The sequence below is a fragment of the Theropithecus gelada genome, chromosome 3 (assembly GCF_003255815.1).
Source record: "Theropithecus gelada isolate Dixy chromosome 3, Tgel_1.0, whole genome shotgun sequence".
NCBI lineage: Eukaryota > Metazoa > Chordata > Mammalia > Primates > Cercopithecidae > Theropithecus > Theropithecus gelada.
In genome coordinates, this window is record NC_037670.1 from 120,932,126 (window position 1) to 120,944,687 (window position 12,562).

A 12,562-nucleotide genomic window follows, 5' to 3' on the forward strand; every position below is an offset into this window, starting at 1 on the left:
ACATACTCTGGCCTGGGCCAGATTTTTTTCTGAAACAAGTTAAAAATGTATTCTGGGCCTGAAAGGTTGAATAGATTTTTATATTAGTATCAAATTTATGGTCAGATGCAAGGCATGTTAATCTTTTAGAATATCTTTAAGGGGTTTCAAAATATTGCTAACTTCTTCTGAAAGTTAGTAAGACCTGTAGAATTTATGAGCTCCATCGACAGAGCCTTATAAAAGAAGAGTAACTAATGTTAGTTCTTGACCTCAAAGAGATTTCTAGAAATAGAAATAGTTACATGGAAAGCGAGTTGACATGTGACATTTGTTAGAAATTATTTTGAAAGCAAATATTCTTTGTAGGTAAAGGAACATATTCACTACAGAAAACCTCCAGACTAAGTTAGGAGGAAGTTTTTTTTTTTCCTTTATATTGTCATCACTATTATCCGACCTACATGATTGTTAATTGCAACTCTGACACATACACGAGCAGAGGAAGTTCAACCTGTCACTACTTATAATTCAGGCACACAAACCAATGTACTCAAAGGAAAATCAATAATAGGAATTAATGGAGATGCAAAGAAGAAAATGTGGCTGACGTCTATAATATATTGTGTATCTTGTCCTCTATCTTTTAAAAATGTAGTTCAGCGGACAGGACTAAAATCAATTATGAAATTTGTAAGCCCTTGCTAGATATTTCTAATTGGTAGAAAGATTGCATCCTTCCTTGGTGAGAAGCGGAGATTGTAGAACAGTCAAATACATAATGACTACAGAAGACAGGCTATGAACATAAATTAAGAAGCCAGGTGGGTGCAGGTTTAAAGGAGAAGGCTGCTACCCAACTGCAGTTGGTTGTTGCCAAGTTATAATGTACTCAGTGTTTCAGACTTCATTTTTCCTAAGAAATAAGAAATCTATAATTTGTAATGGGCAATCTCCCAATTTAAAAATATAACACATAAAAAAATACTGTGTGGGGAGGACAAAACACGTCCATGGAACACGTTAAGTCCCCTGGCACTTGGCTTCTCATCTCTAGTCACTTCTGAGGGGGAAATGGACATGTGATCACCATATTATCCTGACCTATACCTGAATAAGGATTTCTAAAACTTCCCAAACATTTTTGCCTAAACTGAATTCTCAAGATGCATTTTTCTCCCTTTATTAAACTCAAAGATTTGTTCCCGTCCTGTTTTTGTTTGTTTTACATTTAAATTTAATTGTGTTATAATATTGGCTCTGCATGTGATAATCAATGTTTTGGGAACAAATTACAGTACAGCATTGTCAGAAAAATAATAGATGATAAAAAGAAGTTGTGAAATATTTTAATAGCATGTCTTCATGCCTAAAGTGACATTGACATTTATCAGAGTAGCACAAAAATTTCTAGCTTTTAAAACATTGTTAAATTCTCTTCTATATTTGGCCTTGCTCATCACTCTGTCTTATAATATGCTCAGCAGAATAAGGACCAGCTCCAGACTCAAATAGGGAATTCCAGTTACAACTCCAGTATAACCAAATATATGCTCAGTCTAAATGCCCACATCCACTAAGTCAATAGCATACAGCGGAAAAAAGAGTTACAGAATATTGTTTCTGTCTCCTAATCAGCTTGTGTATGCCATGGATTGAAAAAGCATGTTAAAGCACCACTTTCCGGGTACTTAAGTTAGAAACTACAGTCTGTTTATCCAGTCTAAGGCCTCTAAAATCAGAATATATAACATCTACGTTTCCATCAATCCTTCTCCTTACCCATTCTCACTGATCTAGTTTAGAGTTTATTCTTTTCACTATTTATTTCAAACTGTAAGGTGAACATGAATCACCAGGGGGTATTGTTAAAATGCAGACTCTGAAGCAGTAGGTCTTGGGTCAGGTTTGAGAGTCTGTTTTCCTACAAACTCTTAGATGCTTATGTGGAAGGTCCAAGAACCCTACTCTTCCCAGAAAGATGGAATATTTTTAAAAACATCTGTCTCCCCGACTGGAATATAAATTCTAAGCACAGAAACTAGGTCTCTATTGTATCCCACTACACCTCTAGCATCAGCTCATAGTAGGTGGTTTAAATAGTTGCTAAATGAAGAAATTCTGCTCCGCTGAACAAAACTAGGAGATCATCACTACCTGGCAAGGGAGATGGGCAAGCAGTCAAGAGACAGAGTTCCAAATCTTGCTACTTGGCCACCTAAAGTGAATTGGTGAGCTGTAAAGTATGGCCATGTTTTTGGCAGTAGATGGCCCATCTTTCCTCAGTATGTCTGCTTCTTGGCCACCTAAAGCCAACTGGTAAGCTATAAGGTACAACCATGTTTCTCACAGTAGATGGCCCATCTTTCCTCAGATTGTCTTTCAGAATGGAATGAAAATACAAATGCCTAGAAAGGAACTATATTCATCACTTCAGAAAGAGCCTTCCTTCTGTGGAAAATCTCTAGAACAGCTTCTCTTTGAGTTTTTTACTATCTATGATTAAAAATAGCCACCACTTCCAGCCAAGAATTGCAAGAAAATCAATAAGACCATGATGATCTATCTTGGAGTGTCATTTATTAGATTGATACAATTACTTTTCTTCTATGAAGGGCTCAGCTTTTGAATCTGTGATTGGTACGTCTTTGGTCTTATGAGATGAATGATGAGATAAAATGTGTGAAAAATTAAACTTCTATAGTGGCAAGTGTAAGTGACTCAAGAGTTATGCTGGAGAATGTATCATTGCTTCACTTCTACAATTTAAAAATTTATAAAACCAACCATGGTTACTGCAGTATTACATGGCCATCAGGTTTCAAAAGTTTGAGACTCCTGCAATGAAGGCCATTAGAAAACATGGAATATTATTATTACAGACAAGTTATGGACCATCTTGCCAACAGCTGACACTGATCTTTCTATGTGAGCAGTAAGTTGAGTGGGGAAAGACATGGGAAGCCTCAGGCAGAATTATACAAAATGTCTTCCATGCTTGGGGCTTACTCATCAATAATTAACCTGGCAAACCTAGAACTTGGTTGGAATAAAATTAAACATTCCCCAAATGGCTCCTGAAATGGTGAATGATAAAATTATTGCTCTATGATTTGAGGTAAAGATATCTAACCCTAAGTGCAAATAAAACATGGAAAGTTGATAATAATATTTTTAGTGAATAATATTATGAAATTAGAATAGTGAGAAGTTTTGTTATTGCGTTTTTTTCAACATCTGTATTAGCCCATTCTTAGCAGCTATAAGGAAATACCCAAGACTGGGTAATTTATAAAGGAGAGCAGTTTAATTTATTCACAGTTCCGCAGGGGTGGGGAGGCTTCAGGAAATGTACAGTCATGGTGGAAGGGGAAGCAAACATGACCTTTTTCACAGGGCTGCAGCAAGAAGAAATGCAGGGCAAAGCAGGGGAAAGCCCCTTATAAAACCATCAGATCTCACGAGAATTCACTCACTCTAACAAGAACAGCATGGAGGTAACTGTCCCTAAGATTGAATTACCTCCCACCACGTCCCTCCCATGATGTGTGAGGATTATGGGAACTATATTTCAGGATGATATTTGAGTAGGGACAGAGCCAAACCATATTATTATCCTTATTTTTTATTCTTCTTTTTGACTGCATGGAATATTTCTCAAATAAAGTACTATGTGTCATTTTCCAATTCTTATTATATGTTTTAGTCAGCCTGTTAAAAATGTATATATATTTCCAATATACTTAATGCACTATCAAGCCCTAAAAGTGGCCACAAGAAGTACTGTCCCATGGATCTATACATTCTTTAGCAGGACTATCTTTTCCTATTAGAAATTGGAGGCATTTTAATAAAAGAGAGAAAGGAGTAGGTTTTAGATTCTTGTTAAGCTAAGTTTGAGTTCTCTCTTGTTTGGGTTGAGTTCTCTCTTGTCATTTACTGGTTAAATGAACTAAAGAAATTTAAATAAATTTTCTGAATCTCAACTTTTTAATTTTTAAAATGGACAGAACAATAGTTACATGACAAGATTGTCAAAAGAACTGAGATAAAATTGATAAAATACTTAACAGTGGGTCTTGTAATATATTAAATGTAATACAATAGGTATAGGTTAAAATTGTATCATTATAAAAGATAATTCCTTAATCATTACAAAAGAATTCCTTTATTTTCCCTTTATAGATGTCCTCTACAAAATAACCTATTGCATTTTTTGCATTACTTACACTTTTAACCTAAAGACTGGTCACTAAGCAATGCATTTAATGTCTGTTGATTTGAGCATTCACTATGTGCACTAGGTAGTGATGGTATTGCAAAAGAAACAGCAATATTTTGCATCGTTCTAAGAAATTAGTACTGAAGACAATTAAGCAAATAAAGCAACATGATCTGTAAATAAATATCAAATAAATAATAATATTCTCAAACAATAATTGAAAATAATAGTGGCTTCAGACTAGGGAAAGGTCTGACTATGGCGAATGGGCCTTGAGCCTGGCCTTGAAAAATGCACAGATGGATAGAGCAAAGGGGACAATCCTGCCAAGCTGATGAAGAGCAGAACTAAAGAAGAGGTTCGCATGGTATGTTTTGAGGTCAATGAGTGTATTAGTCTGTTTTCACGCTGCTGATAAAAACATACCTGAGGCCGGGCGCGGTGGCTCAAGCCTGTAATCCCAGCACTTTGGGAGGCCGAGGCGGGTGGATCACGAGGTCAGGAGATCGAGACCATCCTGGCTAACATGGTGAAATCCCGTCTCTACTAAAAATACAAAAAACTAGCCGGGCGTGGTGGCGGACGCCTGTAGTCCCAGCTACTCGGAGGCTGAGGCAGGAGACTGGCGTGAACCTGGGAGGCGGAGCTTGCAGTGAGCCGAGATGGCGCCACTGCACTCCAGCCTGGGTGACACAGCGCGAGACTCCGTCTCAAAAAAAAAAAAAAAAAACCTGAAAGATTATTAGGTTGAAATTAACACATGAGAAAATTATGGGGCCTTCTGAAGACCATAATAAACCTATATTTTAGTACATAAAATAATGACTAAAGCATATACATCAGATGTCGTTTTTCTCTCAGTTCCTGTGTATGTACATGATATCTATATTGCATATATTTTTAACGTGTATTTACATGGTTATAAAGCCCTGCACTCTTTCAGTGCCTTGAACTCCCACCCCATCCTTTCTCAATAAACCATGCATATATTATTAGTCAAAGTTCTCCAGGGAAACAGAATCAATAGGATGGAGAGATATATACCTATACCTATCTATCTATCTATCATCTATCTGTCTATATATTTGGATATGTAGGTATATGGATATATTTTTTATTATATCTATTATATATACACACACACACATATATATATGTGTATACACACGTTATAAAATAAGAAAATGACTCACATAATTATGGTGGCTGAAGTCTTACGATCTGCCATCTGCAAGCTGGAGACCCAGGAAAGCTGGTGATATCATTCAATTGGAGCATGAAGGCCTGAGAACCCGGGGGTTGGGTGATCAATGATGTAAATCTAAGTCTAAAGGCAGAAGTCTGATGTTCAGCTCAAGCAGTCAAGCAGAAAGGAAAAAATTATCCTTCCCTCTGCTTTTTGTCCCATTCATGCCCTCAATAGGATGGATGATGCTCACCCACATTGGGGAGGGCAATCTGCTAAATCCACAGATCAAATGCTAATCTCATTTGGAATAATTCTCACAGACACACCCAAAAACAATGTTCAGCCAAATGTCTGGCACTCCATAACCCAGTTAAACTGACACATAAAATTAACCATCACAATGTACAAACACTTAAGCAACATAGACATTCTTGCCTTTGCATGAGAGAGACGAGGCAGGGTTTTACAGTGCACAGTCCACAGGAAACATCTTGCAGCCTCACTGACATGTTGGTCCTGCAAAGTCCCATAGGTCATATTGCCAATGGAGCTAGCAGTGGGAACATTTCTCTTTCACCTTTTAAAAATAAGTGGCATCAAGTCCCCACCTTCTCTTACAGATTTCTCTACTTTTGTCCTTCAATTCATGCTACTCTACTAATTCAAGTTGTTTTATCTTTATTCTGCAGAACACTTAAATAAGCCCATGCTGTTTTAAAAATATCTGAACTCCAGGCCAGGTGCTGTGGCTCACATCTGTAATCCCAGCACTTTGGGAGGCCGAGGTGGCAGATCTCCTGAGGTTAAGAGTTTGAGACCAGACTGACCAACATGGAGAAATCCTGTCTCTACTAAACATACAAAATTAGCCAGGTGTGGCGGTGCATGCCTGTAATTTCAGTTACTTGGGAGGCTGAGGCAGGAGAATCGCTTGAACCCAGGAGGTGGATGTTGCCTTGAGCCAAGATTGTGCCATTGCATTCCAGCCTGGGCAACGAGAGCAAAAATCCATCCCCCCACGCCACCCCCGCAAAGAAAAAAACAATATGTGTGTGTGTGTGTATATATATCTATATATCTATATAACTATATATATATATCTGAACTTCAATCCATCACCAGGCTCAGAAAAACCGAGAATCTCCTAGTTGATTTGATCTCAACTCCTTTAGAGGTTAATGTGACTATTAACAGGTTTTCCTGGATAAATATTAAAAATACTATTATATAACACACAGTATATTATATTAACTCTGTAAAATTTGACAAGTAATTTTGAATTTCTGACCCCAAGGGTTTTATCCAGGCAAGGCATGTAAACCTATAATCTAATCCTCTTCAGTAGGACCTTGAGACTGTCACCTGACTCCAAACAATTTCTCAAATAAATACATTAGTGTTCCTCAGAAAATTCTTATAAGTAAATCTTCCTTTTCTTTTTCTTTCTTTCTTTCTTTTTTTTTCTTTGAGACGGAGTCTTGCTCTGTTCACAGGCTGGAGTGCAGTGGCGTGATCTTGGCTCACTGCAACCTCCACCTCCCGTGTTTAAGTGATTCTCCTGCCTCAGTCTCCTGAGTAGCTGGGACTACAGACACCTGTCACCATGCCCGGCTAATTTTTTGTATTTTAGTAGAGACAGGGTCTCATCATATTGGCCAGGATGGTCATGATCTCTTGACCTCATGATCTGCCCGCCTCGGCCTCCCAAAGTGCTGGGATTACAGGTGTGAGCCACCATGCCCTCCCAAGTCTTCCGTTTCTTATATAACTTTACGTCTGGGTAATGCTACATCATTTAAAAATTGTCTTCACATATATTTTCTTGTATGAACCTTTCATGAAACACACATATAAGTATTCAAGATAATTGCGTTCTTTTCCACCTTATAGTTTAGCAGGGTGGTATTTAGAAATTTTGAACAAACAACTCAAGTGCAGCTGGAGAGTAAGTGAGAAAATTCACTAAAAGAGTGAAAGGAAACTTTGAAGGCTTATGTATAATCATAATGTGCAAAACCTGGAATATCAGTTATATAGCTTAACTAATCCCCCAAAAATCTTATTGACTTAAAAAAGCATCTCACGATTATCATGATGATTGTTAATTCTCTAATTCTTTCAGTTGATTGTGCAGTTCTTCTGCTGGTCTCACTGGGTTCATTGATGTGATTGTAGCCAGTAGGTAGCTCAGCTGGGGTAGGTTGTGCTAAGGGAACTCACTAAAGCCTCAGCTGAGACGGATAAAGCCAGGGCAGCTAGGATCCTCTCTCCATGTGTCTCACCTCCGTGGCTTCTTCAGAGCATGGAAAACTTAGTAATTTCCCAGGCTAGCCTGGTAACCATATACCACATTCTGATAATATATTTCTAGTTTACAAGTGCATTCACAACTTTTTCTAATTTAATTGTCACAAGAAACCTGAGAGGTAGTAATGTTAGTAGTATTATTTTCTCTGCTCTTACAGTTGAGGAACCTCAACATCTGAAAAGCCAATGACTTACCAATCCAAATAGCTATTTGAATGCAGAGCTAGGATTTAAAATCAGACATCGTCAACCGAAAAATCCTGAAGAATAAGACATGCACACATGTGCCCATTCTCCAAAGAGTAGGTTCTAAATTCTAAAGTCCATTTATAAAATGATTGAATAAATAATGCTGCTCATCTAAGTTATAACTTCATGTCTTAATATTTTTTCAATTTACAAGTATTGTAAAGTGACAAAACTAACTGTATTACTTAATATTTTATACATTAAGGAACACATTCTAAATATGACTTTTTCTTTTATTTAAATTACAGATACACTTTGGACTAAGTATAAAAGAAAAAAATTGATGTTTCATATATTAAGAATTCAAAACTAAATTTATCAAACTTTTCACTAAAATACTTGTCATGATTTTTCTCTCAAAATTGAGAAGCCAGTTTATAATCAGTTGTAATCTCACTTGAATTTCTTCCACTCTAGCTGTAAATCCCACTTTAAAGTAGAGCTAACAAAAATGGCTGAAACCAGCAATTCAGAAGCAATTCAGCCTTAACAAAAAATGAAGCGTTGGACCTTAAGCCACTGCAGGTTCTTGCTCCATTCAATGAACACAATCCTCTCTCACCTTCTACTAGAGAAGGAATATTAATAAAAGACCTTCATATGCATCTATATAAATATTACAAGCCATATTGTCTATAGTTATACAAGCATGTAAATTCATACATACACAAAAATGCGTGGACTTTTAAACATACAAAGGATGAGAATAGCTTCAGTTTTATCACTCATTACATCACACACAAAAGCAGTTATGGTATTAATATACACTATGTCAGGTTTTTTTTGGCATTTGTTACAAAAGATGTTAGCATTTGGTTCCCTCATAAGAGACTGCGTTCTTTTTGTTGTTATTTTTTTAAAATCAGTTGTAATTTTTGGTGCTTTTATACTGGAAACTACAAATTCACTTTGGAAGGTACAAGACTGAACTACGTAATGATTATTGCAAAAATCTGGACTTACTTTCTGAGCAACTTATTCATTTCTGTTTGATTTATTTATTCGTTATTGTTCCCTAACCTCAACAGCTAAGACATTAAGTCCACATTCTGAGGAAAGGTAGGTAACAACATTGAGGCTGCAGATTCAGTGCTGAACAGTCCCGTCTAAGAAATGTAACAGCAAGAAAAGCGTAGGAGTGATAGTCGAGAGTGGGTCTGAAAAAGTGGTTATTATGATAATGTGCTGCTAACCAATTGTGTGACTATAACTTAACAGTCACCCATTAAATTAACTTTTTGGGGTTCTTCTGTCCACAGTTGTTAAAAAAGGGGTGGGGGAATAAAATCATGTTTTCAAAATTTCATACTAAAACATTTTAATATTTTTACAATCTGGATATTACTGCAGAACCCCACGTCCACAACTTCCCGTAAACTTTTATTATTGTGTAGTCCCTCCCTTTAGAGAACAAGTTATAAGCACTCAAAACCTTAGCTGCTTACTAATATTGTATCATTTAAAATAATCTAATTAACAATCGAATTGTTCTGTGAAAGTTCTAAATGAAAAGGGCCATTCTTAGCTCCCTTGGGAAATGTGCCTTAAAGGTATCAGGGTCTCTCTTGCTAATCTTCAGTTACTCGAACCCTTTCCTAGAATGTTTTAAAACCTTCTTTTAAAGAAAATAAATGAAACTACAAATCCCAAGAGCCAAAGCTGAAAACAGACATTTCCTCTCCTGCTCCTCCCGCCCCCTTTAAATCTAGGAGTCTAGAAAGCTAAAACTCAAGTTGAGGCATCCTGAAATATGCCTGAAAGAAACGTCGCCTCTTTCTTCCGTTTTTAGCCAAGGGTTCACTGGGCTCCTTTAAATCGGTGCTGAGAGCGAGGAAGGATCCGGAGCGACGCAGGATCGGGTGGGCGTGGGCCGCGGGCATCACCTGTTCCGAGAGGCGCCTGCGCACTGCGAGGGCGCGGGCGAGGAGGCGGTGCGCGGTGGGAGGGGCGGACGGCGCCCGGCTGGCACCGCTCAGATCTGCTTCTCCCCGGCTCCGGGCGCCGAGGCGGCGTCCAGGAGGCGTCTTCTGCAAAGGTTGCCTGGCGCTGTCCAACATGGAGGAGGCACCGGCAGCGGGCGTTACCTGCGAGCAGGACTAACTCCCTCCTGGCGTTCCGGGAGGCAGTGCCTGGTCCGGAGTCCGGGGACTCGACTGCCTGCACGCCCCGAGGCGGACCCCGGCTCTGACTGCTCCCCTGGCCGCGGGCTTCTCGACTAGGACGCGGCGCGAGGAGGGAGCGCGGCGGCCCCGAGTCTCCCTGAGCCATGGGCAACGAGGCGAGCTTGGAAGGGGAAGGGCTCCCGGAAGGGCTGGCGGCGGCCGCAGCGGCCGGAGGAGGGGCTAGCGGGGCGGGGAGCCCCTCGCACACCGCGATACCGGCCGGCATGGAAGCGGATTTGAGCCAGCTGAGCGAAGAGGAGAGGAGACAGATCGCCGCTGTCATGTCAAGGGCGCAGGGGCTGCCCAAGGGAAGCGTCCCCCCGGCCGCTGCGGAGTCGCCTTCCATGCACAGGCATGCACAGCATGATGTATATGTCCGGGCATATATGTACAGCTTCCCGTGCACATATGTGCCAGCCCGTATGTGCCAGCACGGCGGTACATATATGTCGCCTCCGTTCATTTTATTCTCCCCAATGGGGTGGTCATAAAGATATCCTAAGCCTTTTGATGGGCGGAATAAAAATGATGCATTGTAGAGTTTCTGGTGGGATAGTCAAGGGTTACAGTCTTGGAACTGTGATTTTAGGTTGTGATTTTTGGCCTTTTGGAGCCCTTTCCCTCTAGGATGGCGTGGAGAGACGCCCTCCAGTGTTTTACTAATCTGGAAGTCTTCCATTAATCCAACACGGACGTGTTGGGAAATAGATGGAGCTGGGTGTTTACCTGTCTCTATTTAAACCTCTTGGCCATTGCGGGGTCTTTTTCTCTGTGAATGATGTCTAAATATTTCTGTAACAATACTTTAATCCCATTGTAGGTGATTTGTCCTCTCTCGCCACCCCACCCCCAGAGGAGAGCAGAAGCTGTTTAGGTAGAAGGAATATAATGAATATACCTTTTATATTAATTGAGGAACCCTAAAATATGTGTGGCATTAAACAGATGGTTTGGTCACAGCAGAGCAGGTGCTGTACATGTATTTCTAAATTAGCATATGCTATTTTAAGCCACTGCTCTTTTTTATGCAAAAGTGGCCTTCAGTTTAGGGAAGAACATGTGAATTTTATTACCTTAGAAAATAATTTTGAATACATACTTTTAAAAACAAAGCAAATAAATGGCAAGTATAAGAGCTAATCAGTAATATGAACGTATTCATTTCCGCCTGTAACTCTCCATTTCCTTCATCCCAATAGATTAGATGTTTTCTAATTAGAGTACTAAGAGGGTATAATCATTGTGCCTGCCTTGCCTTTCTTATTGTAAACAAACCCTTTAACTTTGCACCCTCTAGTAGAGAACAGTTTTCTGTCCGTGGTCCTGAAACAATTTCTCTTTTATGACAACTGAAGGAAAACCTACAATTTTCATTTGAGATATTGTAAGCACGAAAGACCTGGATATATAGGTGTAGGTCCTTGTCCTCTACTTTATAAAATGATAAAAAAAATAACTTAGTCACTATCACGTAAGCATAATTTTGCCAAATAATCATAGGAGAAATGTAAAATGTTTTATGGGTAGTGACTGTTTTCACATAAAATCTTAAATGCTTAAAATCTACGAGGTAAAAAGCCTATTTATCTTGAAACCGCTAGTACTAGTGAAAACTAGCCCCTTTATGTTAAGTATGTTTTTCTGTATTTTTAAACTATGAAATCTATGGGGCTATTTCTTTGGAAAAAGTCTTTCTTGTTCTCTTATCCAGTTTATGATATGTACTGTTTTCCTCTACTTGATGAAAACTTGACTAGGAAAAAATAATTAGTGTTCATTCACTAGACTTTCACAGGATAATAACAAGGTACAATACTTTTATTAGCCTTTTAGAACTGTATGCCCGATCTTTTATATTTTTTTCCTAAGAGACACAAGCAACAGGTCTATCATGCTGGTTAACAATACCAGTTACAGTGAGATCTTTGATTTCTAGATTTCTAACTTTTCTTCTGTTCAGAGGGTGGCTGAGAAACATTATTTCCACCTATTAAACTGTTGCTTCATGCAGTATTTGTATCAGATAGTATACTTTTAAAGCTCTCTACTGATAATTTTATTAGGGTGGAAATCTTATCAATAGGTAGTGTGTGGCCCAAACAGTTATTGGTGAAAACTTTATCCAAATACTAAAAAATAAACAATAATTTTCTGACTTTTGCAACTTGCTCTTAAATTTTACTGAAAGATTTCTATAAAAGGTACATAACTTTTTAAAGTTGTTTTCCCTATGTATGATAACCAAAGAAACATTTGGTTTATCACTTAGACTTTTAAAGTTATAGAGTTGTGTACATTTAATTAATATAGGAAGGCATACACAAATTATTTGAAGTTTTAAGCATTTAAGTGGTGTGAATTGAACATAGAATCTTAAAAATAAAGACTGAGAGCATGAGTTTTTATCCTATTGACTTTAACCAACTCAGCAAATTACAAATACTTCTCAGTCAA

General features: G+C 38.5%; 1 protein-coding gene across 1 annotated transcript in view; it reads left to right on the forward strand.

Annotated features, from left to right (window-relative positions):
- The first annotated feature begins 9,920 nt into the window (after positions 1-9,920).
- Positions 9,921-12,562, forward strand: part of PCLO (piccolo presynaptic cytomatrix protein) — a 409,431-nt gene continuing 406,789 nt past the window's right edge. Inside the window, exon 1 of the mRNA XM_025379373.1 lies at positions 9,921-10,460. Within this exon, the coding sequence (XP_025235158.1) occupies positions 10,213-10,460 (248 nt within the window). The 5' untranslated portion in view covers positions 9,921-10,212. The remainder of the gene's footprint in view (positions 10,461-12,562) is intronic.